General features: G+C 39.2%; 4 protein-coding genes and 1 long non-coding RNA gene across 6 annotated transcripts; 1 reads left to right on the top strand and 4 right to left on the bottom strand.

The window, feature by feature from the left end:
- Positions 1 to 312: 312 nt before the first annotated feature.
- Positions 313 to 4453, bottom strand: LOC113568291 (extracellular calcium-sensing receptor-like). The gene is made up of 5 exons (XM_026996473.2): positions 4137 to 4453; positions 3163 to 3948; positions 2634 to 2858; positions 2240 to 2363; positions 313 to 1810 (listed from the first exon to the last, which is right to left on the bottom strand). The coding sequence occupies exons 1-5, from the start codon at positions 4428 to 4430 to the stop codon at positions 906 to 908; spliced, it is 2334 nt and encodes a 777-aa protein (XP_026852274.2). The 5' UTR covers positions 4431 to 4453; the 3' UTR covers positions 313 to 905.
- LOC118241260 lies at positions 4129 to 6050 on the top strand. Its single transcript, XR_004775942.1, has 4 exons — positions 4129 to 4213; positions 4313 to 4457; positions 5667 to 5711; positions 5966 to 6050. It is a non-coding gene; the product is annotated as an uncharacterized LOC118241260 (long non-coding RNA).
- A 3152-nt stretch (positions 6051 to 9202) lies between these two features.
- Positions 9203 to 13382, bottom strand: LOC113568293 (extracellular calcium-sensing receptor-like). 2 transcript variants are annotated; one of them, XM_035525668.1, is made up of 6 exons: positions 13136 to 13382; positions 12642 to 12942; positions 11649 to 12422; positions 11188 to 11412; positions 10929 to 11052; positions 9203 to 10625 (listed from the first exon to the last, which is right to left on the bottom strand). In XM_035525668.1, exons 1-6 carry the CDS (start codon positions 13369 to 13371, stop codon positions 9712 to 9714), a joined length of 2574 nt encoding a protein of 857 aa, XP_035381561.1. In that variant the 5' UTR covers positions 13372 to 13382; the 3' UTR covers positions 9203 to 9711. The 2 variants fall into 2 exon arrangements, with proteins under 2 accessions (XP_035381561.1, XP_035381562.1); XM_035525669.1 differs by having other exon boundaries at positions 12120 to 12422.
- A 1137-nt stretch (positions 13383 to 14519) lies between these two features.
- Positions 14520 to 18667, bottom strand: LOC113568292 (extracellular calcium-sensing receptor-like). Its single transcript, XM_035525420.1, has 6 exons — positions 18561 to 18667; positions 18068 to 18368; positions 17111 to 17884; positions 16663 to 16887; positions 16403 to 16526; positions 14520 to 15433 (listed from the first exon to the last, which is right to left on the bottom strand). Exons 1-6 carry the CDS (start codon positions 18665 to 18667, stop codon positions 14520 to 14522), a joined length of 2445 nt encoding a protein of 814 aa, XP_035381313.1.
- Positions 18668 to 21733: 3066 nt separating this feature from the next.
- On the bottom strand, positions 21734 to 26422 carry LOC113589739 (extracellular calcium-sensing receptor-like). Its single transcript, XM_035525419.1, has 7 exons — positions 26356 to 26422; positions 25821 to 25971; positions 25311 to 25611; positions 24339 to 25112; positions 23870 to 24094; positions 23609 to 23732; positions 21734 to 22668 (listed from the first exon to the last, which is right to left on the bottom strand). Exons 1-7 carry the CDS (start codon positions 26420 to 26422, stop codon positions 21734 to 21736), a joined length of 2577 nt encoding a protein of 858 aa, XP_035381312.1.
- Positions 26423 to 27250: the final 828 nt, after the last annotated feature.

Here is a 27250-nt window from a genome sequence, read left to right as displayed (position 1 = left end):
TTTATTAATTAAGATTAACATTATTGAGGGAAGTAAACATTTAGTCATTTTCATTAGTGTATTTGGCGTTGGTGATGTACCATATTAGCGACAGAAAGCATGCAAAAACAGGGGCAGGTGGATATTAGAATCCTTTTGCTAAAGGAAGGCCTAGCTAGCCAGTTAGTGCGGGCAGTCAGGGCCAGTCTGAGAATAGGGAGAGAGCATCAGAGTGTCATGATGAAGAATGCAGAGGTCTAGAGCAGGGAAGCTCCAATCTTCAAAATAAACTTCTCATGAATAGCATTCTTATCAAGTTTAATTGGAATCAGAATGTGTGTTCATATCATATGAACTATATAAATCGCATAAAATATTTAACTTAATAACCAAAACAAGCATTTTGTGAAACAAAGTGCTAGACACAGAAATCAAAACCACTATTTAACCTTCATTATGTTGTATAATAAGCAATGGGTGATCATAAAAAATATGATGAAATCAGGTATAGTAAAATTACAGACAAACCTCATCAAACTAATATACACACACATATATATATTATTAGGTACACATATATTATACATCCAATTTAAATATTGACTGTTCATTAAAGCATACCCATGTACTGGTCATAGAACGATTTACAGATAAAGAATACCCGAGTACATATGAAATATAGATTGAATACTAATAACTAAAGAGCAATATATTTGAGGTTTTCAAAATAATATCTACAAATCCAGTGATATCAAGTGTATTGCATGTTGCTGATAATATACCTTTCCATACAAATAAATGCAGTTTAATTTAAATGTATATTAGTGAGGATGATGCAATATGAGTATTAGAAGTCTAATCATAACCCTGGATGTTTTCTCTAAAGTGCTTAATTATGCCTTTCCTATTTGAGTAAGAATCTCTGTTTAAGAGAGTACTTTACCTGTAATGTGTTTCTTGGTGTTCTGCTCTGGCCTAAACACAATTATGAAACACTTCGGAGCAAAAATGCAAATAATCAAACCAAAGCTTGAGGCCAAAATAGCAAATATTTCCACAGCTACAGTGAATTTTCCAGGAGAGCTGACATAAGATGGAATAAAGGTGATCCAAACCGCACAGAATATGAGCATGCTGAATGTGATGAATTTGGCTTCATTAAAGTTATCGGGCAACTTCCGTGCTAGAAAAGCCAAAATAAAACACAGAAAAGCCAAACATCCTATATAACCCAGCACAGCCCAAAAACCTATAACTGAACCTAAGTCACATTCCAAGATTATCTTTTCCTTGTAGTGCTTTAGATTTTTGAAGGGGAAAGGGGGTGATATTTTTAACCATAGGACACAAATAAGAACCTGTATGAGACTAAAGGAAAAGACAATGAGTCTCTGCTGTAGAGGCCCAAACCATTTCATGACATTACTGCCTGGAAGTGTAGCCTTGAAGGCCATTAACACAACTATTGTTTTCCCCAGAACACAAGAGATGCAGAGGACGAAGGTGATCCCAAATGCTGTGTGGCGCAGCATACAGGACCACTCAGAGGGTTGACCAATGAAAGTAAGTGAACAGAGGAAACACAGAGTCAGAGAGAAGAGCAGCAAGAAGCTCAGCTCTGAGTTGTTGGCTCGGACGATGGGAGATGCCCTGTGTCTGTAGAAGACAACAATAACACACACAGCCATGAAGGCCCCAGTGATGGAGAACACTGTCAGAATGATGGCTAGAGTGTCGTCCCATGACAGGAACTCCACAGGCTTGGGGAGGCAGCCGTCTTGTTTCATGTTGGGCCAGAACTCAGCAGGGCAGCGTATACAATCCAAAGAGTCTAAAAGATCAGAATTGCTCAGTCAGAATGCTTTCATAGAAAAGTCTAAAATAAGGTCTCTTGTTATTTCTGTTGATATAGGTAACATTACAGTAACACATGGAAACAATGACTTTAATAGCGTTGTTGTCAGAAAGTATTATGTCTATGACTATGCAGTGCAGGCGACAGAAAAATATTGATTCCCTTTTTGAGTTTTGCCTTCTTTCAAGGTTTCTTGTAAATAAAATCTTAGGCATTTCCTCGACAATTATATGCTTGCCTTTCTCATTAGGGGGTTGGAAATCACTGTTTACAGTGTTGTTTAATGTCTAAATGAAGTATTAAAGAAATAAACTGAATTTAAAGTTGCTATTCAAAGTTGGAATATATATATATAATATTAGTTTTTATGTATATAAAAAAGTTTGTAGATAATTTATAGAAAACCTGTCTTGTTACTGATCTCTCCTTCTGCACATGGTATACAGTCAAAGCAGCAGATAGGCCTTCCCTTTTGCACAGCCTTTCTGGTGCCTGGAGGACAGCTCTCACTGCACACAGACTTTGGAACCTGGGAAAGACAGAGAAAAATGCAAAAAAAAACAAAAAAAAAAGAAGAAAATTAAAAATCCAATGTCTTGAAGCAATTATACTGTGTAATTCAGTTTGTCTTACTTATTATTATTTATTTAAAGAGTGAGTATCAATAATCAATAATCAACATACAATCAACAAGTCTGCATGAATTAAATCACTTGTGTGGGAGCAAGGAAACGTTTTACTTGCTTGGAGGTTGAAAACAACTACTTGGTGTATTTGTACATAGTGTGCTATACCGTACCTCAGTTTGTCCTCCCACCCAGCTGATAGCACTGCTCATTTTGAACTCCTGTCCTCTTGGTTTGGATGAGTCATAGTAGCCCACTGTGACAAAGTCTAAAGTTCCATCTTTCTTAAACTGCAAGTTTATGAGCTCATAGACAGCCTCAGGCTCTCCATTGGAATCAAATTTAACCTGATAACCATTCTTTGTGGTGAAGTTCGCTCTCTTAAGATGGTTGTATATCTGTAGTATTAAACACATGCATCAAATGTCATGAAAGGTTATGAGAGTGTAACAGTGTTTTCTTGAAAGACACTTAAGCCATGCAGTGTTTGAGTAAATGACTAAAAGTATCACTTTAATCTTGCAGCATATTTATATTCATATAAATTATATTCATATTTATATTGATAGAAATGATATCAGGATCAATATTCATACATAAGTACATAAATATATAGAATCAATAATTGTGATGTGTGATCATAAAGTGGTGACCTTGTTACACAAATTAAGATTTTAGTTTTTTGACACAGAAGAGTTTTACCTGCCACGGTGCGAATTTAATGGTCTGGTCGCACTGCGTTTCATTACAGATAACACTGTGGAGTGCATGCGCTATGGCATATGTAGCTTTATACACCAAGTTAGTGATGCGCAGCTGAGACGTGTCTGTGTATGGGTTCTGTAGCGCGCGGATATCCTCACTGCCGTTACATTCCCGCAGGAACTCTGAGGAGCCTGTCCGCCCTTTTAGGCTACAGCTGAACGAGCTCTCCCAAAATTCCGTTAACAGAGGCGATTCCAAGACTTGTTTTGGAGAGAGGTCTAACAGAAACTCACGGAGACCAGGGATAACTGATCGGGGGAAACCAAATCCTAGTGCTCCAGTGCATATGTTAAACCTTAGAAAGTCTGGATGTATGATCCACGATTCGCTGGCTATCCATTGAATCGGAGGCAGCGGTTGCTGTGCTAATTCCTCAATGATAAATTTCATGTCTCCGGCGTGAACAAACGCTACTATTACCCGTGCCGTTGATCTACGGATGACGTTTGCCACTCTTTCTAGTTTACGGCGCGGCTGTGTCCTTATGTAGGCCTCGGAGTACTCCACACAGATCCCCTCCTCCTGCGCAGCCTTTAGGAACGCTGCCATTCCGTAGTTTCCGTAGTCCGTGTCGCTGCGCACTGCCCCAATCCATGTCCAGCCGTAATACTTAACCATTTTTGCCAGTGCGGCGGCTTGGTGGTGGTCACTAGGCACCGTCCTAAGGAAGGCAGGAAACTGATGCTTATCGCTCAGGCAAGCGCAGGTTGCAGAATGACTCACCTGTGATTCGGTTAGTGGAGAAAATGATAAAAACGATATGAGTAGTTTGATTCAGTCGTCTTTCGCAGGCTACTTTTTTATTAGCGATAAATTATTGCTAATTATTGACTTAAGTTGTAGTAAATTATTAGGCTACTAAGAAACAATTTACGAAGGAAGAGCTTGGAATTTCCTGACTCATCGCTAACCTGTGGAATTCCAAAAGGACCGAGCGTTCTGGCTATGCTAATTGACGCGGAAGAAGTAGAATCTCCTACAGTAGCAGGTACAGTGGCCGATTTTAAACAGGAATTTGTGTCATTGAAAACGGGGTCTAAGCCGTTTTCAAATTGTAAAGCAATTTTGATTGCCATCTGTACGTCAGAACACGAGTCATGTATCCAGTAGCCTAATGTGATGCCCGGCAGAACGTCGGTTCTGTTGTTGATCTCAAGGATGGTGAACGCAAAGGCGCGGGCGAAGCGCAGCTGCCTGAAGTCCATGCTGTATGGATACAGTAATTTTAAAAAGTAAGAAACGTTTGGCATTAACAATATGTATTCTATTTACACGTCTTTAAAGCAGCACATAGCATACGTCTACAAAATAATAGAGAACGTTTTTGATCCTAATCATCATTTTTCAGTCATTCTAACAAAATACCCTGCTGACTCTGCTGCCCACTCCATCCTCACAGACAGACCTCCCAGAGCACTGTAGCTGTGGTGGCAGCCTGGTGTAGGTGTTCTCTCCTGAATTCGTGTAGTAATGAATGGTGAAAATCCCTCCAATTATAAAATCTCCATTCATAGAAAGCTCAGGTAGCCGAGGTTCAGCCCACAACCTGCAGGTGACTGGGTTTGCTTTACATCCTGCACGGCTGAACACAGTCATCCACAGCACTGATACAAATGACACCAGATTTGAAGTGATCTGCATGGTGGGCTTGGTGCCTCCCAGCACTTTGAAAGTCTGGATGGCTGCTTTACACTGGTTTAAATAGCCATGCTTTTATGAAGTGCTCTGTCAGTAAATGTGGGTGTGAACTGGATGGAATGTGGGCATGATTGTCTATTTATTGCTAATTGTAAAAGTGCTAGTATCTTTTATTTCTACTTACATATTTCTGTGATGAGAATACACAAACTCTCCTACAGGAAGTGATGCATGATGAAGGTAAAAATCAAAGCATGGAATGTTTATCTTGTATATCATACAGAAGGCAAATCAATGTCCTTTACAAATCAAAGAAATTGTAAGAGAAAATTGACACAAATATAAGAGAAAATGGAAACAAAAAATATTTAGAAAGTGAATTAAAATACAATGAAATAAATTAATTAAAAAGCTACAATAGAATACAAAAATAGATTCAAACTCAAATAAAATGGGTTTCCAGAAATAAACTCAATCTTAGTCACAAAGGAATTTAAATGTTTTTAATCTGGAACATATCTACATTTTGGGCACTTCTAAATTCATGTGGAAGTTGGCTACAGATATGTGTAGGATAAAAACTTAGACCATTTTACTGTTTACTTAGTAATTCTAGACTTTTCTGGTATCCTGGTCTATATCAATAGATGTAAGAGATCTACTGGGTTTATGTTTTTATAAATATTTTTCATTTAGTTATTTATAGTCTAGAAATAAACCTGTAATATCTGTTCTGTATCTTATTGGAAGCCAATATTGAGATTTTAAAAGTGGAATATTGTGCTCTGTCCTTTTTGGTCCAGGTTAAAACTCTTGCAACATCATTCTCAGTGAAGTAGTAATTCCAGGTAAGAGACAATTACAATGCACAGGTTTCTCTATGTTGGACATTAAGTCTTTGATACTAGCCAATTTTTAAGACAGTAGAAGGATGTTTTGGTGATTGTTTTGATGTATCTATTAAAGGTGAAAATCTTGGTTTAGCTGAAGGATGCCTTTTATTAGAACAGTCAAAATAGCATGAAAGAGTTTTTCTGCTTGCAGGTTCTATCCTACTAGTTAACAACTCTCATTAACATTATGTTATATATTTCTTTTAAAGGTTATCTTCACTGTTGCTTCCTGTTACACTACAGGATTGGTTCTTAAGCACATTAACCAATACTTTCACGATTCCCCCTTTAAAGCTGCAGTCCTTAAGATTATGAAAAGAGTGGACTTATCTTGAAAATTTGAATGAGTACAACTTCCTGGCCCCTCCAACTCCTTTTCTACTGTTGTTGGCAAAGAAGGGGTCTGCAGTTTTTTTCATTCATTGTGGTTGTTTATCCACCATTGCTTTTCAAAGATCCTGAAGCTGCTCACTGATTGCACTTGAGCAAGTGAGAGCATACACCTGCACTAGCAGTAAATGAAACTCCATTAGACACTCTGGCTCTGATGGGTGGTTATATTTCTGGTGTGGCAGATTCTTACAAATGGTATTATGAGGACTAGGTGGAGCAAGAAGAGGAATTTTCTTTCACCAGAACATTTCTGAACATTATATTTGAACCCACTTTAGCTTTAAACTGCACTTGTGCTACTGCCTCCTATGACCTGCTGTTGTTCAAAACACAATTGAAACACTATTTTCTTCACTACAAGCGGGCACATAAAACAGGTCCAATTTATTTCAAAGGGAATTTGACACATAACAGGAGGAGGCTGTATCATGAGTATCAACTCATCTCTTTTCTCTTCTGCTGTGCCCTGCTGATACATGGCCTTGAGTGCCTCTCAACCACACTGAGATGGTCAGGTTCAGAAACTGATGGCATAATCAGATTTCCTGATAATCAGAACCTGATGGCATTAACAGATGTCGAGATGGATTATCAAATGTCCTACACTCTTTCTCATCTTGGGTGAAAGTGTCTAGTGCAGAATAATCAATCAGTGAACTAATTTTTCCAGGCTGTGTTGGCCCAGGCATGTGCTTTTCTTGTAAGATATCAGATGATATATGTCCTTTTATCATGACAAAAATTTAAGCAGGACATTGGTCATTGTTCAAAGACAAAACAGCACTGTAGGAGGAATTCCTGTCAAAGCCCAGGAATCCCTTGGTACCACTCTGGGGCAGGTAGATGCAGCTTAGACCAATTCATAGTGTAAGGGGCAACAAGTGATGAAGACATTGGCCTTTCGCTTGGACAAAGCCATTGGAGGATGTTTTATTCTCTGTAGGTTTTCAGGGAGGGACTGTGATTGCATAAGGATCTATGGGAGGACCTCCTCACTTAGACCAACTGCAGAGTCCTGATTAACAAGAGCAGTTTTCAGATGCTCAAGCTCTGCTAAGCCTTTAAAGGAAAGCAACTAAAATCTCTCCTTACAATTTAATGAGGATGTCACTTCAAGAGATACTTGAACCTGGACCTCCAGAACTCTGTCGAATGAGCCATTAGCTAAGGCTGAGGTGACCTACCTGCAAGGAAGGCCAAAGGACCAAAAGAAACAAAAGAGAAACCTAAAAGGTTACAGCTGGAAATGTATATGGATTGGAGAGGACTGAATCCAAAGTTTTTTACTTTTTCTCTTTTTAATGTTTTTTTACATAATACACAATATTACAATCCCGTCTAAGCTGTGAGGCCTTAACAAGGAAAAAGAAATGTAAACGGCTAACAGAATGTAAGTTGTAAATAGTGAATAGCAATAAAACTAACAGAAGCACAAAATGGAAGTCTCTTCTTTGGTGTATTTTAAAGAGGATATTATTTACAAACAGTCTTACTGGTGCAATGTCTTCAGGAGTGACCTGGCCAAAACAATAAACAAAATCCACACTAATGAAAGACAAATACACACTAAATAATCCTAACATCCATCCATCTTTCCGTAGCAGCTGTCAAGAGACAGACAAAAGACAAGACAAAAACCTCAAGACTGATGTGAAAGGTTTGAACAAAATTACGACCCAGAAAAGTGCACCAGGAAGCTTCTTGGTAAACTGAAGACTCTCTAAGTAGGTTCATGGAGCCTTTTAGTAGCAATTTAGTTGCCACTAATTGCTAAGGTGCAGCTCTCTGTCTACCTTTGGTGATAGGGTTTGCTGATCAAATTTATATTTGTTATTAACACATGCTTGTTGTCATTAACACATGCCAATGATAACTCCACCTGCTCCCAGCCCACAGCTCTTTAAGGAAAGCACAAGTGCTCACATGAAAGCCCTTCAGAGACATATGATACAGTCAAAGCAGTAGACAGGCCTTCCTTCTGCACAGCCTTCCTGGTGCCTGGAGGACAACTCTCACTGCACACAGATGATGGCATTTAATTTGGACATTAGAGAAACATGCAAAAGAAATCAATGCCTTGATGCTACTATACAGCATAATTCAGTTTATTGTACTTACTGATTAAATTAATCAGGTAAACAACCTGTAATTGATATGTCTATCATAATTCCTCCTATGTCCAATCATCCCCAAATTTTGCACCACCCTGGCCAGAAATATGAACTTGAGAGAGAAGGGCAGACTTAGAAGACAGCCAGAAATGGAACTGGGAGCCTTTGAGATATATGAAGTAAATCAGTATTGTGGGAGCAAGTGAAATACAATATGAAATGATGTTGTTCTCCTTACAGAAAATGTAAAACCATTTATTCATACACTAACTCTGCTTGTCCTCCCAACCAGTGGATGGCTCCAGCCCTCTCAGTTTGTATGAGACATAGTAGACCACTGGTACAATCAAATGATAATGTTTTATTTATTTTTAATATAAGTGCTCAAGTATGAGTGAGATGGGTTCTGAACTACTCATTAGTGTTGATCTATTATTCTGTTTCAGGACTTCTGCTTATGGTTTTGACTTTAGAGTTTTGGATTGCCTCTGACATAGCTGGCAGCCCTGTGTTTATTTACCATGTATCTGTAAGGGTCAAATCTGTCTTTCTCCCAAGGCCCCCCTTAGCCATTACAGTTTCTCCCTGTTTTGTTTGGGAAGTTTTCGTTTGGTTGCTCACCCAGTAAACTGTTGGTGCCATCACCTGTCTGACCTGGGTTCGAGGCCACATTGCAGTATTATTATTTTGTCACATATATTTCTGCCTCTGACATTGGATTGACACCCTTTGTGATTTAAGATCATGTGTTTTCATTAAATCTATCGGCAGGTACAGCCTGTCTTTCTTCCCTTCATGGTAAATATGTGGCACTGGTATTTCTCCATCAAAGATCACTATAAGCTTGGCACATCCACAGGCAGAAAGAGTGTCATTTCAGGTTTTTGTGGAGAACAATGGCAGAATTTGAAAGACCCATTGTTATACTGTTATGTGCTACTCATTTAATAAACAATAAAATAATAATTCATTATCAGAAAAAATCATATTCAGGAATATTATAGAAAACATCTCGTTAAATTATCATATACACATACACTTTACACACATTCAGATATTGAATACTATATAATAATAAAAAAAGAGATTCAAATCATAAAATGAATAGACATAGGAATGTATAATATAAAACGATAATACTCAAATATTTTGAGTATTAGAAACATGTAAAACTACTTAAGTATTGTTGCTAATGTGCTTCATGTGAAAGTTGATTATGTTGCCAAGAACTTATTTCTTAGATATGAAAGGTATTACAGTTTAAAGGTTTGTTGGTGAGGCTAATAAACAAACCTAAACCTAATAAATAAAACTAATGCTAATAAATAAACCCAAACCTAATAAATAAACCTAATGCTAATAAATAAACCCAAACCTAACAAATAAGCCTAATCATAACATGTAAAGTTTATATAAGGTTATGAACCTTTTTATTGTCTTTCTGTTCCATCTCAAAGAGCTTTAGAGGGAACTTTACTCAGAATGTATTTCTTGGTATTCTGGTCTGGCCTAAACACAATTATGAAACACTTGGGAGCAAAAATACAAATAATCAAAGCAAAGCTTGAGGCTAGAATAGCAAATATCTCTACAGCTACAGTTAATTTTCCAGGTGAGCTGACATAAGCTGGAATAAAGGTGATCCAAACTGCACAGAATATGAGCATGCTGAATGTAATGAATTTGGCTTCATTAAAGTTATCAGGCAACTTCCGTGCTAGAAAAGCCAAAACAAAACACAAGAGAGCCAGGAATCCAATATAACCCAATACAGCCCAGAAACCTATAGCAGAACCTAAGTCACATTCAAGAATTATCTTTTGCTTGTAGAGTTTTAGATTTTTGAAAGGAAACGGGGGGGATAATTTTAACCAAAGCACACAAATTAAGACCTGTATGAGAGTGAAAATAAGAACACTGAGTCTCTGCTGTGGAGGCCCAAACCATTTCATGACATTACTGCCTGGAAGTGTAGCCCTGAAGGCCATTAACACCACTATTGTTTTCCCCAGAACACAGGAGATGCAGAGGACGAAGGTGATCCCAAACGCTGTGTGACGCAGCATACAGGACCACTCAGAGGGCCGACCAATGAAAGTAAGTGAACAGAGGAAACACAGAGTCAGAGAGAAGAGAAGCAGGAAGCTCAGCTCTGAGTTGTTAGCTCGGACGATGGGAGATGTCCTGTATTTGTAGAAGACAACAGCAACACACACAGACACGAAGGTCCCTGTGATAGAAAAGACAGTCAGAATGATGCCTAAAGTGTCATCCCAGGACAGGAACTCAACAGGCTTGGGGAGGCAGTTGTCTTGTTTGGTATTGGGCCAGAACTCAGGAGGGCAGCGCATGCAATCCAATGAGTCTAAGAGACCAAAAAAGCAATGTCATAACCCTATATCCCTAGAAACAATCAATTTAATTCTTAAAGGGCATATATATAGCACAATGGACTGATGAAACCGGACTAGCCCTCAACTTTTTTTATTGATCTCTGATTTGATTTAAATGATTTGGAACTGTTTAACAAAGATAAACTTTTAAATGACAGTTTTCATGTAAAGTGAACTAAGGTTTTCAACATGTACCAGTGTTAAAAACTAATGTTTACAACATTTTAATAAAGGAAGAAAACCTTCATTCCACATTATGCTCTGTGATACATAACCTGTCTTGTTACTGATCTCTCCCTCTGCACATGGTATACAGTCATAGCAGCAGACAGGCCTTCCCTTCTGCACAGCCTTCCTGGTGCCTGGAGGACAGCTCTCACTGCACACAGACACTGGAACCTGCGGAAGACATTAGAGAACAACACAAATACAAATATTTTAGTATACAACAACCGTCAGTCTTTAAGGACTCTATACTGCAGTTTAGCGTATTCCCTATTGTAACATTTGAGTACAGGGTGTGTTATACTGTACCTCTGTCTGTCCTCCCACCCAGCTGATAGCGCTGCTCATTCTGAACACCTGTCCTCTTGGTTTGGACGAGTCATAGTAGCCCACTGTCACAAAATCTAAAGCACCATCTTCCTTAAACTGCCAGTTTATGAGTTCATAGAGAGCTGACGGATCACCATTGGAATCAAAGTTGACTTGATAACCATTTTTTGTGATGAATTTCACTCTCTTAAGTTGGTCGTATATCTGCAGAGGCAAATACAACTTAATAAATTATTGAATTCCTGTCTACAGACTCACCTAGATTCCACAGTTAGCTTTTGAATACACAAACATATTTCAGTGCATTTCCATAATTTCATGAAAATTTAATAGTAATCTTGGTACAGTACTATTTTTAACAAATATTATTTCAAAAATTACTCAAGCTAAAGACTTACATATATAAATTAAGACGTTTTTAAAATGAAATAATGGTATACCTGCCATGGTGTGAATTTAATGGTCTTGTTACATTGCGTGTTATTACAAATAACAGCGTGGATAGCATGCGCTATGGCATATGTTGCTTCGTAGACCAAATTAGTGACGCGCAACTGAGACGTGTCTGTGTATGGGTTCTGTAGCGTACGGATGTCCTCATTGTCGTCACAATTGTGCACGCCCATCCGCCCTTTTAGACTACAGCTGAACGCGCTCTCCCAAAATTCCGTTAATAGGGGCGATTTCAAGGCTTGTTCCGGAGAGAGATCTAGAAGAAACTCACGAAGACCCGGAATAACTGATCTGGGGATCCCAAAACCTATTGCGCCAGCACACGTGTTAAACCGCAGAAATTCTGGATGTGTGATCCACGCCTCGCTGCCTATCCACTGGAGGGGAGGTAATGGTTGTCGTGCCAATTCCTCCAAAAGAAACCTCATTTCGGCTATGTTAACAAAAGCTACTATTACCCGGGACGTTGATCTGCGGATGACATCAGCCACTCTCTCCAGTTTACTGCGCGGTTGTGTCCTGTAGTAGGCCTCGGAGTACTCCACACAGATCCCCTCCTCCTGCGCAGCCTTTAGGAACGCTGCCATTCCATAGTTTCCGTAGTCGGAGTCGCTGCGCACTGCTCCAATCCATGTCCAGCCAAAGAGTTTGACCATTTTTGCAAGTGCGGCCGCTTGGTGGTGGTCACTCGGTACCGTCCTAAAGAACGTTGGAAACTGACGCTTATCGCTCAGACACGCGCAGCTTGCGAGGTGACTAACCTGCAATTTAGTGAGAGGGGAAAATAAGAATATAGCGATTAAAGTGAGTGATTGAGTTTTAATGATCGGTGTGGTCCTTAAATTATTATATTAAACATGTAAAACATTATCCAAAATATCTTACATTAGACAGTAGGCCTAGAATAAACTGGGAATAGTCCTATATCTATATCCGTCGGACATTAAAATATGAAGGTGACGTAGAGTACGATTAATCACCTGTGGAATTCCGAACAAACCGAGCGTTCCCGCCATGCCAATAGTAGGGGTGGAAGGCGAATCTCCTAAAATAGCAGTTACATGTGCAGCAGAAGATACTGAACAGGAATTAACTTCATTAAAAATAGAATCTAAACCGTTTGCGAATTGAAATCCAACTTTGATTGCCATCTGCACGTCAGAGCATGAGTCGTGTATCTCGTAGCCTAAGGTGATGCCCGGCAAAATATCTGTTCTGTTGTTGATTTCATGGATGGTGAATTCCATGCCACGGGCGAAGCGCAACTGTCTGAAGTCCATGCTGTTAGGAAACGACGAAAAAAAAGGTATACTTAATGTTACATTTACAGTAAGTAGGATGACAACAAAAAACATAAGCAGCATGACTATAAAAAAAGTAATGAACATTACTTGATTCTAATGATCACTTCTCTCTTTATTTCTAACGTAATGCCTTGCTCTATGTGCAGTTCACTATATCCTTATAGACATACCTCCCAGAGCACTGTGGCTGTGGTGGCAGCCTGGTGTAGGTGTTCTGCTCTGAATTTGTGTAGTAATGAATGGTGAAAATTCCTCCAATTATAAAATCTCCATTCATAGAAAGACCAGGTAGCCGAGGCTCAGTCCACAGCCTGCAGCTGACTGGGTTTGCTTTACATCCTGCAGGGCTGAACACAGTCATCCACAGCACTGATACAAATGACACCAGACTTGAAGTGATCTGCATGGTGGGCTTGGTGACTCCCAGCACTCTGAAGGTCTGAATGCCTGCTTTACACTGCTTTAAATAGCCACCTTCAAGTGAAGGTCTGTCAGTAAGTGCAGGTGTGAACTGGGCAGAAGAGGTGTGGTTATGTATTCATGTCATAACAGCCATCGCCATTTGCTCTCTGTGTTCTCTTGTGCAATAAACAATAAAATTAAAAGTACAATTGATTTAAATAGCAAAGAAAAAAATATGGAATTAGAAGTGATTTTAAAAAGTTTAATACCTTAAAAGGCTAAAGAGCAATAATAATAAATTAACAATATATTACTGCCAGATATATTGCAAGAGCTCAACTATAAGCTATCAACTATAACTATAAGCTGTTAACTATAATAATAATATCATAATGTCACGGAACACTCGCCTCCCACGAGTCACGTTGTTTGGCCACGTGCAGTGGGAGGATCCTGTTTCGTAGCCACACCTGCACACACCTGTATTGTGTTAGTCTTTTGTGCATTTAAACTCTTGTCATTGTGTGCAGTGTTGTTGGTTATTGTTGACGTAACATGTTAATGTAGATGTATTGTTTTTTATCGTGTCTGTTTAATGTTAACCGTTTCATGTTCCTTGTTTGTAATACGTGTGAGTGCCATTGTGTTTATATGTTAATAAATGTTCATCCACATCACTGGAGCCTGTGTGTCCTGCCCCTCGCCCTTCGGTACTCGGGCCACATGCGTTACATATAAAGAGTCAAATTATTTAATTAGACAAAAACATGTAATGAATACATACATATGCACTTTACATTTATTAAAATATTGAAGATTCAAATCAACTATTCATAAAGAGAGACTTACCAATAAATATTTGAGGAGAAATGCAAATATATCAGGAAAAGTTTCAAAGAGGAAACTGATTCACTTTATGAAGATAATCTAAAATGTTTTATTGCAGTTCATTTTCAGAAACAAGGATGCATGTGAAAGTTCATTAATATTGCTGATACTATATCTTCTTATGTCTTCACATTCAAGCATAAAATACAGTTTGCAATAAAGATGCATTGGTGAGGCTGATGTTACATATAAGAATAATGGTACCTGGAAACATTTTATATAAGGTGTTAAACATTAAGGGCAACATTGCTATTTATAAGGATCTTAAAGAGCTTTAGAGGGAACTTTACCCATAATGTGTTTCTTTGTATTCTGCTCTGGCCTAAATACAATTATAAAACACTTGGGAGCAAAAATGCAAATAATTAAACCAAAACTTGAGGCCAGAATAGCAAATATCTCCACAGCTACAGTGAATTTTCCAGGAGAGCTTACATAAGCTGGAATGAAAGTAATCCAAACCGCACAGAATATGAGCATGCTGAATGTGATGAATTTGGCTTCATTAAAGTTATCAGGCAACTTCCGTGCTAGAAAAGCCAAAACAAAACACAAGAAGGCCTCAAATCCTATATAACCCAGCACAGCCCAGAAACCTATGGAAGAACCTAAGTCACATTCAAGAATGATCTTTTGCTTGTAGAGCTTTAGATTTTTGAAAGGAAAAGGAGGTGATATTTTTAACCACAGCAGACAAATAATGACCTGTATAAGAGTGAAAGCAAGAACACTCAGTCTCTGCTGTGGAGGTCCAAACCACTTCATGACATTACTGCCTGGAAGTGTAGCCCTGAAGGCCATTAACACCACTATTGTTTTCCCCAGAACACAGGAGATGCAGAGGACGAAGGTGATCCCGAACGCTGTGTGGCGCAGCATACAGGACCACTCAGAGGGCCGACCAATGAAAGTAAGTGAACAGAGGAAACACAGAGTCAGAGAGAAGAGAAGCAGGAAGCTCAGCTCTGAGTTGTTGGCTCGAACAATGGGAGATGCCCTGTGTTTGTAGAAGACAGCAATCACACAAATAGCCATAAAGGCCCCAGTGATTGAGAACACAGTCAGGATAATCCCTAGGGTCTCATCCCAGGACAGGAACTCAAGAGGCTTGGGGAAGCAGCTGTCTCGTCTGGCATTGGGCCAGAACTCAGGAGGGCAGCGCACACAGTTCAAGGAGTCTAAGAGACAAAACAAGCAGTCATAACCCTGTAACCCCAGAAAAATATATAAAGCCTTAGAGTAAAGGGCATATTTATAGCACACTGGAATCATGAAACCAGACTATGAGTAGCTCCAGCAAAAGTATTGAATCTTCATTGTACAAGTTCAGGACATTTTTCCTTGCCACTGTAGCCCTTGACTTTTTTATTAGGTCTCTGATTAGATTCATTAGATTTTGATTTGTGCAACACTGTTTGACACAGACTATTGTATGAAAAAGCTATACAGCTAAATCAAAATTTAACTGAAATGAAAGTTTTCTTTTTTAATTTATAGTTTTTCTTTCTGTCACGAATGGCCACCCTCCTCTTGTCCCTGATGTCACGATTTCCCTGTCTTCCTGCACTCCCTGGTTCCATGCCTTAGTTTCGTTTTCTCCGCCACTGTCTGTTCCTTTATTCCACTCCTTGTTTTAGTTTCTGCTGTTCCAATGTTCACGTGTATCTGCTTAGTGTCTGATAGTTTTGCTAATTTAAGCCTTGTGGTTTTGTCTTCTGGTTGTTGGTTATTGTGGTAAGTTATGTCCTTCTGTCAGGTTTGCTTTATACTCATGTTACTGTTGTCGTCATTACTTTGGTTTACTCCCGTCGCGTTACCTTACGCTCAGTGTTACCCCTTTGCCTCTGTTTGTTTTACCATTCGTGTTTGTGTTTCCTCATTTAATAAACCACCTCCAGCATTTGCATTCTACCTCTGCCTATTCCTGGTTGGATCATGACACTTACGAACTCTGGTGGATGCTAAATTATGCTGGGATGGTTTGCTGCATTGCAAAAGTAAATGTGATTCTTCTGTTACTATTATTAAATAAAGACAGAATGGAGCCCAAGGTTTTACCCTGCAATGTGCAGAGTACTAAGAAATACCTAGTACAAGTAATGCAGATAGAAAAGCTTAATGCTCTATTATGCTCTGTGATACACAACCTGTCTTGTTACTGATCTCTCCCTCTGCACATGGTATACAGTCATAGCAGCAGACAGGCCTTCCCTTCTGCACAGCCTTCCTGGTGCCTGGAGGACAGCTCTCACTGCACACAGACACTGGCACCTGGGAAAGACATTGGAGAACAACACAAATAAAAATATTTTATTTTGCATGAACAATTTATTCTTTAAGGACCCCATACTGCAGTTTACTGTATTCCTTATTGTAACATTTGAGTACAGGGTGTGTTATACTGTACCTCTGTCTGTCCTCCCACCCAGCTGATAGCACTGCTCATTTTGAACTCCTGTCCTCTTGGTTTGGATGAGTCATAGTAGCCCACTGAAACGAAATCTAAAGCACCATCTTCCTTAAACTGCCAGTTTATGAGCTCATAGAGAGCTGCAGGATCCCCTTTAGAATCAAAGTTTACTTGATAACCATTCTTTGTGGTGAAGTTCACACTCTTAAATTGCTCATATATCTGCGGAGGCAAATACAAATTCATAGATTATTGAATACCTCTCTACAGACTCAGATTGATCTAGCGCCCATTTTGGAATACATAAGAAAACATATTTCAGTGCCTTTCAAGTATTTCAAGTATATTTATGATAATATTGGTTCTGTAATATTTGTATCGAATACAGTTGGTCATTTCAATAATTACTCAAGCTAGAGATTTTATAAATAAAATGTTTTTATACCTGCCATGGTGTGAATGTAATGGTCTTGTTACATTGCATGTTATTACAAATAACAGCGTGGATCGCATGCGCAATGGCATATGTAGCTTTGTAGACCAAATTAGTGACGCGCAACTGAGACGTGTCTGTGTATGGGTTTTGTAGCGCCTGGATGTCTTCACCGCCATCACATTTCCGCAAGCCTGTCCGCCCTTTAAGGCTACAGCTGAACGCGCTTTCCCAAAATTCCGTTAATAGGGGCGATTTCATGGCTTGTGCTGGGGAAAGGTCTAAAAGAAACTCACGAAGGCCTGGGATAACTGATTTGGGGATCCCAAAACCTATTGCGCCAGCACATATGTTAAATTGCAGAAATTCTGTTTGTGTGATCCACGCCTCGCTGCCTATCCATTGTAGCGGAGGCAGTGGTTGTCGTGCCAGTTCCTCTAAGAGAAACTTCGTGTCGCCTGATGCAAGAAACGTTACTATTACTCGGGCTGTTGATCTGCGGATGACATTTGCCACTCTCTCCAGTTTACTGCGCGGTTGTGTCCTGTAATAGGCCTCGGAGTACTCCACACAGATCCCCTCCTCCTGCGCTGCCTTTAGAAATGCTGCCATTCCGTAGTTGCCGTAGTCCGTGTCGCTGCGCACTGCTCCAATCCATGTCCAGCCATAATACTTCACCATTCTCGCCATTGCGGCCGCTTGATGTTGGTCACTAGGTACCGTCCTAAAGAACGTTGGAAACTGACGCTTGTCGCTGAGACACTTGCAGGTTGCAGAATGACTCACCTGTAATTCAGTGAGTGTTGGGAAAGAGAAAGAACCATTACATGACCTAACTAGCATTTCTTCACAGTAGAGTATGTGTGGCATAGTTTATAAATAATTGTTATGCAACTATTTATTTCTTTAAAAATAGTAAGATTTTTTTTTAAAAAAAACGATGTGATGTAGCCTACTAATGATGTTCACCTCTGGAATTCCAAAAAGACCGAGTGTGCTGGCCATGGCAATTGACGGAGTGGAAGAAGTTTCTCCTACGAAAGCAGGTACAGCGGCAGCTGCAGGTTTTAAACAGGAATCGGTGTCGTTGAAAACGGGGTCCAATCCATTTGCAAATTGAAATGCAACTTTGACTGACATCGGTACTGCAGAGCACGAGTCGTATATCTGGTAGCCCAACGTGATGCCTGGCAGGAGATCTGTGCTGTTGTTGATCTCATGGATGATGAATTCCAAGGCCCGGGCAAAGCGCAGCTGCCTGAATTCCATGCTGTTTGGAAACACAGTAGAACAGACAAGACCCTGATAGCGTCAGGCAAAATCAGAGCTTATGATGCGTATACAATAAGTAGTAGGTGGCTAGAAAAAGTGGTATGTTAACAATTTCATTTCTCATTTCTCTTTGTGACTGTAAATAAATGACATGCTGGTTGTGCTGACAATTGAATCCTCACAGACAGACCTCCCAGCGCACTGTGGCTGTGCTGGAATCGTAGTGTAGGTGTTCAGCTCTGCTCTCATATAGTAGTGAATAGCGAAAATCCCTCCAATTACAAAATCTCCATTCATTGACAAAATAGGCATCTGAGGCTCAACCCACAGCCTGCAGCTGACTGGGTTTGCTTTACATCCTGCAGGGCTGAACACAGTCATCCACAGCACTGATATAAATGGCACCAGACTGGAAGTGGTCTGCATGGTGATCTGTGTGCCTCCCAGTAACCTGAAGGTCTGGATGGCTGCTTTACACTGGTTTAAATAACCACCTTGCACTGATGACATATCAGTAAATGTGGGTGTGAAACGTGCATAGGAGGCGTGGCTATGCGTTCAGTGTAATTCATAATGATCAATAGGTTTTTGTTTGCTTTAAAAAGTGTAATTCAGTGGTTTTGTTCGTTTGTTTATTGAAACTTTGTTTGTTTAATACGCAGTAACGCATACGTCAAGATAAACCGATAACACTTCTAAATTTGGGGGCTCTCAGAGTTAATTTCGTGTGTGATCCATAGCAGTTTAGGCATGTACGAATTGCACTGTTAGCTTTGTTGTATTTTGTACATAAGTTTACAGTATTGTGGTAATGCCATAAATTGTACAAGTGCATAGATTGTCGTTAACACGTAATATTTATATAGATGGCTCGAGTGTAATTTATATTGTTTAAGTAGAAGTTATAGTAATTTATGCTTTTCTTAAAGTTTTGGATCGTGCGCAGAACATTTTGAACACTGTCACTTTAAGAGACATGCTACGTCATGCCGCTATTTTAGCTCTCGGTTTTCTATGCCTTGTTTAGTTTTTGTTTGGTGATCATCGAGGCTTCCTCAGTTTGTGTTGTTGTATAGTAAGGACCAACGGTTGAAAACTTCATGCTGAAAGCAGTACCCCAGATACAAAGGACCTTAAAAGACCCTTTATAGAATCAGTTTGGTTTTGTAACATTTGCAACTCATTCTCATATAATGCCCACTTTCCATGTGTCATTACTAAAACTTGTATCCTCTTCAAGTCTGTCTACTTGCTTTTAGGTGAGTACCCCTCTGCCTTTGGGCATGAAGGGGTCACTGGCCTAACTGGTTAACACCCTACTGGAGATTAACACCCTACTGGACTCCCAGTGATAAGCTTGCATGATGCAGTTCCTGGTAGACTGGGTGGGTTATGGTCCCTAGGAGAGGAGTTGGGTCAACATTGAGGACGTGTTGGACCCCATGCTCACCTGGCATTTCTACACTGCCCACCCTGATTGTCCCACTCCTTCCACCCTTGTTGATGTTCCTCTGCCCATTTCAGGAGGAGGGGGTTGTACTGTGAATAATCCCCCCCATCCAACCATCGAAGATCTTCCGACCACCGTAGGTCCTCCTTGACGAAATATTAACACAGTCAACATTTTTACTGAAATTGCATTTATCACTAATTTCACTGACTAGTCTCCCTATTTAAACCCTCCAGTCCCTACATTCAGTGTGAAGTATTTTCTGCTACTATAGTCAGTGAAGCAAGCTGTGTTTTGCCTCTTTGTTTCTGTTTCTATGTGCCTCAGACTTTGCTTGTGTTTTTTGACATTACCTCCTGCCTTGCCCTTTTGTACATCTGCTGGTTTTCCTTTGTGCCGTGCCTGGTTTTTACCTATATTTTTTGTCTTTGCACGTTGTATTTTGCCTACATCCTTTTTCTATCATTTTTATTAAAACTCTGTACCTGCATATGGACCGTCTCATCTCTTTGAGCCTCATGTGTTAGACATGACTCGCAGCAGTTACCTTTTACCTGCATTATTTAAGAACAGAGTTTATGCTCTCCCAGTGTGAAATTCCTCATCACTTATTCGAGTTCTGCACTATTCAGTGTTGACTTGTTATTCTGTTTCAGGGCTTCTGCATATGGTTTTGATTTTAGATTTTTGGATTGCCTGTGACATACCTGGCGGCTTTGTGTTTGCCATGTATTATTATTTGGTCACAGAGATCACTATAAGCTTGGCACAACTACAGGCAGAAACTGTAATTTCAGATTTTTTGTGGAGGTGTCACGGTATGGCCCTGTGTCTCCCCATGTGTGTTTGTGTGTGTGTATGTTCGTCCGTGTGGCCACGCCCTCCTTGTGTTCCACACCTGCTCCTCGTTTTGTGTCATTAGTATGCATGGAAAAAGTCTATTGTTTATGATGTGACTGTTGTCGGTGTTTGACTATGATAGCCTGCGAGCTACGTCTTCCGTGTTATATTTATTAATAAATGTTTTTGTTTTACGCGACTCATCTCTGCATCCTGCTTTGCCTCCACACGTTACAGGAGGACAATGGCACAAACTGATAACCCCATTGTTTACTCATGTTACTCATGTAATAAAAAATAAAGTAATCATAAATGATCAGATAAAATCAGGTCTGGAAATGTTACATAAAACAACTCATTAAATTAGAATGTACACATGCACCTTACACATTCAAATATCAAATAATAGTTATCAACAAAAAACACATTTTATTTTCATAAAGAGAGAGAGATGCAAATCATATGAATTTATATGAAATGTATAATATTAAGATTTCAAATATTTTGAGGTTTCTAAAGATGTAAAAAAATACTTAAGAACAACATATTGTCACTAATGTGCTTTGTGTGAAAGATTATGTTGTCAAGAACTTATTTTCTCACATATAAACATAAAACGCAGTACAGTATAAAAATTTATTTACAGGCATAAATTGTAATTTCAGGTTTTTTGGACAAAAGCAGAAACTAACAAACCCATTGCTTACTCCTAAATGATCAAATAATCATAAAATCAGGTCCAGGATTGTTACTGAAAACATCTCATTAAATTATACACATTCTAATACCACACACTAGGTAACAAGAAAAAAACACACACATTTAACTTTCTTCAGGAGAGAGATGCACATCATATTCTGAATAGAAATGTATAATAATATAACAATAGTTTTAGAAAGCAAAATATTTAAATATAACATTGTCACTAACCTCGTGAAAGTTCATTAGGTTGCTAAAAATTTACTTTATAACATATAAACATAAAAATGTTTATGTTTAAAGATTTATTGTTCAGGCTAATAAATAAACCTTAATATAACCTGTAAAGGTTTTTTTTTAAGATGAAGAACATTTTATTGTCTTTCTGTTACATGCCAAAAAGCTTTAGAGGGAATTTTACACATAAGCTGTTTCTTGGTATTCTGCTCTGGTCTAAACACAATTATAAAACACTTGGGAGCAAAAATGCAAATAATCAAACCAAAGCTTGAGGCCAGAATAGCAAATATCTCCACAGCTACCGTGAATTTTCCAGGAGAGCTGACATAAACTGGAATAAAGGTGATCCAAACTGCACAGAATATGAGCATGCTGAATGTGATGAATTTCGCTTCATTAAAGTTATCAGGCAACTTCCGAGCTAGAAAAGCCAAAACAAAACACAAGATGGCCTCAAATCCTATATAACCCAGCACAGCCCAGAAACCTATGGAAGAACCTAAGTCACATTCAAGAATGATCTTTTGCATGTAGAGCTTTAGATTTTTGAAAGGAAAAGGAGGGGACATTTTTAACCAAAGCACACAAATAATGACCTGTATGAGAGTGAAAACAAGAACACTCAGTCTCTGCTGTGGAGGCCCAAACCATTTCATGACATTATTGCCTGGAAGTGTAGCCCTGAAGGCCATTAACACCACTACTGTTTTCCCCAGAACACAGGAGATGCAGAGGACGAAGATGATCCCAAATGCTGTGTGACGCAGTATACAGGACCACTCAGAGGGCCGACCAATGAAAGTAAGTGAACAGAGAAAACACAGAGTCAGAGAGAAGAGAAGCAGGAAACTCAGCTCTGAATTGTTGGCTCTAACAATGGGAGATGCCCTGTGTTTGAAGAAGACTGCAATCGCACAAATGGTCATGAAGACCCCAGTGAGGGAGAACACTGTCAGAATGATAGCTAGAGTGTCATCCCAGGACAGGAACTCAACAGGCTTGGGGAGGCAGCTGTCTTGTTTGGTATTGGGCCAGAACTCAGGGGGGCAATGCAGACAATCCAAAGAGTCTAAAAGATCAGAAATGCAAAGTCAGAATGCGTTCAATAAGTCTAAAACAAGGTCGCTTGTTATTTCATATATAGAGCACATTACAGAAGGAAACAATGTCTACCACAAGTTTTGTAGTCAGAGCCTGATTTCACTACGCAGTGCTGAACACAAAAAAATGTTTCAATTTTTTGTGTCTTGCCTTCTCTTAATGTTTCCTGTTTATGCAATCCCCTTGACAATTGTCCCTGACAATTCTGTGCTTGCCTTATTCATGAGGGGACACTCTGATGTCTGTGTCCAATACTAAATTGAATTAAAAACTATTTTTGAGACCAAAAAGCCATATCAGAAACCCAGTAACTGGATGGGTTTCTCATATGAGTTTTGGCTTCTTCATTGTACAAGTTCATGAAGTTTTTCCTTGCTACTCTAACCTTCATTTTTTAGGTTTTACTATACAGCTAAAACAAAATTTAAGTGAAATGAAAGTTTTCATGTTGCATGATTTATTTATTTATTTTATTTATAATTTGTCTAGGTTACTTAAGTGGATGCTATACTATGCTGGGATGGTCTGCTGTATTACAGAAGATATCACATGGGAATCATGAAACCATGATCATGATTCAGATTTGTGCAATATTACTTGACAGACTATTATATGAAACAAAACAGAACAGCTAAAACAAAATTTACCTCAAATGAAATGAAAGTTTTCATGTAGCATGATTTTTTTAAATTTGCAATTTTTCTCGGTAACTTAGGTCGATGCTATACTGTGCTGGGATAGTCTGCTGCGTTACAGGAGATACTGAAATTCTTTAGTGACTAGCATTAAATAAAAGCAGAATGGAGTCCAAGGATGTTTTCAGCCATGTAAAGAGTGCAAAGAAATATCTAGTACAAGTAATAAAGGTGGAAAAGCTTAATGCTGCATTATGCTCTATGATACACAACCTGTCTTGTTACTGATCTCTCCCTCTGCACATGGTACACAGTCATAGCAGCAGACAGGCCTTCCCTTCTGCACAGCCTTCCTGGTGCCTGGAGGACAGCTCTCACTGCACACAGACACTGTCACCTGGGAAAGGCATTAGAGAACATCACAAATACAAATAATTTATTATGCAAGAACTTTCATTATTTAATGTCTACATGTACTACAGTTTAATGTTTCCCCTACTGTAACATTTGTGTATAGGTTGTGTTATACTGTACCTCTGTCTGTCCTCCCACCCAACTGATAGCACTGCTCATTCTGAACTCCTGCCCTCTTGGTTTCGATGAGTCATAGTAACCCACTGTCACAAAATCTAAAGCACCATTTTCCTTAAACTGCCAGTTTATGAGCTCATAAACAGCCACCGGATCTCCATTTGAGTCAAAATTGAGCTGATAACCATTTTTTGTGGTGAAGTTCACTCTCTTGAGCTGGTTATATATCTGCAGAGGTAAATACAACTTCATAAATAATTCAATTCCTCTTTACAGACTCAGATACACCTAGAGCCCATTTTGGAATACACAATCAAACATATTTCACTACATTTGAAGAATTTCAAGAATATTTATAATAATATTAGTTCCATACAATTGGTAACAAATATTGTTGGTGATTTCAATAATTAGTCAAGCTAGAAACTTTAACTTCTATAGTAATATGTTTTTAAATGAAATAATTTTATACCTGCCATGGTGTGAATTTAATGGTCTTGTCACATAGCACATTATTACAAATTGCAGCGTGGATAGCATGAGCTATTGCATATGTAGCTTTGTAGACCAAATTAGTGATGCGCAACTGAGACGTGTCTGTGTATGGGTTCTGTAGCGTACGGATGTCCTCACTGCCGTCACAATTCTGCACGCCCATCCGCCCTTTTAGACTACAACTGAAGGCGCTCTCCCAAAATTCCGTTAATAGGGGCGATTTCAAGGCTCGTTCTGGAGAGAGATCTAGAAGAAACTCACGAAGACCCGGAATAACTGATCTGGGGATCCCAAAACCTATTGCGCCAGCACATATGTTAAACCGCAGAAAATCTGGATGTGTGATCCACGACTCACTGCCTATCCACTGAAGTGGAGGTAGTGATTGTCGTGCCAGTTCCTCTAAGAGAAACTTCATGTCACCTGATGCAAGAAACGCTACTATTACTCGGGCCGTTGATCTGCGGATGACGTTTGCCACTCTCTCCAGTTTACTGCGTGGTTGTGTCCTGTAATAGGCCTCGGAGTACTCCACACAGATCCCCTCCTCCTGCGCAGCTTTTAGGAACGCTGCCATTCCGTAGTTTCCGTAATCCGTGTCACTGCGCACGGCTCCAATCCATGTCCAGCCAAAATACTTCACCATTCTCACCAATGCAGCTGCTTGGTTTTGGTCACTAGGTATGGTTCTATAGAAGGCAGGAAACTGATGTTTATCGCTCAAACAAGCGCAGGTTGCAGAATGACTCACCTGTGATTGTGAGTGTTTGAAAAGAGCAAAAAACAGTTACTTGAGTATCTTGATTTAGTTATAACGCTGCCCATATAAAACATTTCTCTGCACATCTTAAATTAGATAATTGGTCTGTGGCATAATTTTTTTAAAAGTTTTTAATTACTCATTATTTATTTATTTTAAAATAGCAAGATTTTTTAAAATGATGTTTACCTCTGGAATTCCAAAAAGACCGAGTGTGCTGGCCATTGCAATTGACGGGGTGGAAGAAGATTCTCCTACAAAAGCAGATACAGCGGCAGCTGCAGGTTTTAAACAGGCTTCGGTGTTGTTGAAAACAGGGTCCAATCCATTTGCGAACTGAAATGCAATTTTGACTGACATCGGTACTGCAGAGCACGAGTCGTATATGTGGTAGCCCAACGTGATACCCGGCAGGAGATCTGTGCTGTTGTTGATCTCGTGGATGATGAATTCCAAGGCCCGGGCGAAGCGCAGCTGCCTGAATTCCATGCTGTTTGGAAACACAGTAAAACAGACAAAACCCTAAAAGGGTCAGGCAAAATAACATCTTATTTTGTGTTTACAATAAATAGTACATGGCTTGAAAAACTGGTAGCCTAACAATTTCATTTCTTATTTCTCTTTGTGATTGTAAATAAATGATATGCTCTCTGTGCTGTCTCATGCTGTCTATGATCCACTCCACCCTCACAGACAGACCTCCCAGCGCAGTGTGGCTGTGGTGGCATCGTGGTGTAGGTGTTCTGCTCTGATGTCATGTAGGAATGAATAGAGAAAATCCCTCCAATTACAAAATCTCCATTCATTGACAAAATAGGCATCTGTGGTTCAGTCCACAGCCTGCAGCTGACTGTGTTTGCTTTACATCCTGCAGGGCTGAACACAGTCATCCACAGCACTAATACAAATGGCACCAGATTTAAAGTGTTCTGCATAGTGGGTTTGTTGCTTTCCAGCACACTGAAGGTCTGGATGGCTGCTTCTCAGTGATTTAAATAGCCACCTTGCAATGATGGTCTGTCAGTAAATGTGGGTGTGAACTGAACAGAGAAGGTGTGATTATGCATTCATTGTTATTTATAATGATACCTATAAATTATTATTTTTCTTTAAAAAGTGTAATTCTTTTTTTTTGGTTGTTTAAACAACAGTATTGCATACAATCAAGCTAAACCTATGGCACTTTTACATTTATTTATTTCGTTTTTCCTCATCATCTCACTATTTACCTTACCTTTTGAAGCTCTTAGAGTCTTCAAGTTAGTTTCACAAGGCAAGGGTGCCTTCTTCACCCCCTTCATTTACTTTATATACCAGCAACATCTGTATGGCATGAGGAGCGATAGATGATGCAACAATCAATCAGTCAATCAATCAATCAATATTACAATGCAATCCACTAATAATATTTCATTTATTTCTAATATTAAATCAGTGAAAAGCAAAACAATAACAATATTTTTAGAAAAAAATGCATATATAATGAAGAAATAGTTAAGTCAATAAGGTGATTCACAATGTAATTTTGTTAGGTTCCAGTGCTAAAAGAAAAAATGTTAAGAATTTTTGTTGCCATTTGTCCTCCCTGTCACATACACATAATTTGTTATATGTAGTCAATAAAATTGTACAAGCCATAGTTTAAGTTTAAGAAAGCTGTTCATTTAACAAATTTTCGAGCTTCGGTGTTCGCTGGTGTTGGGTGCTTATGATGACTGTGTGATGGATGTGTGTATTAGGTTTGTCTCATTAGATCATCATCTGGTTGGTTAAGGTAGGCTCTGAGTTCACTTACTTTTGCCTTAGATTATGTGAAAGTCAAGGCTTGTTGTTTAAACCTAGTTGTTAGTTGCTTGTTAGCTGTAATTACTCACTACAGGTGTAGTTTCGCCTTGGCCTTAGGTGTGAATTTAGGGGTGGGCTCAGCACTTATTGAACTGAGTTAAATTAGGATGACTCCTAGAGACACATGTGTCTGTAGCAGTAATTAACATTTGGAGAAGGTTTGGTGGTGCTCTTAATCAGTTCATCTACATCTCACCTACAGGACTTCACAAACTCAGCTAAGTATCTTCTCATTATCCCAATCTTTTTTTTTTTTTCATACATCCACAAATCAAGCATCTGAA

This window comes from Electrophorus electricus, chromosome 4 (assembly GCF_013358815.1).
Source record: "Electrophorus electricus isolate fEleEle1 chromosome 4, fEleEle1.pri, whole genome shotgun sequence".
In the NCBI taxonomy this organism is placed as follows: Eukaryota; Metazoa; Chordata; class Actinopteri; order Gymnotiformes; family Gymnotidae; genus Electrophorus; species Electrophorus electricus.
This window is presented reverse-complemented; position numbering and strand designations above follow the sequence as displayed.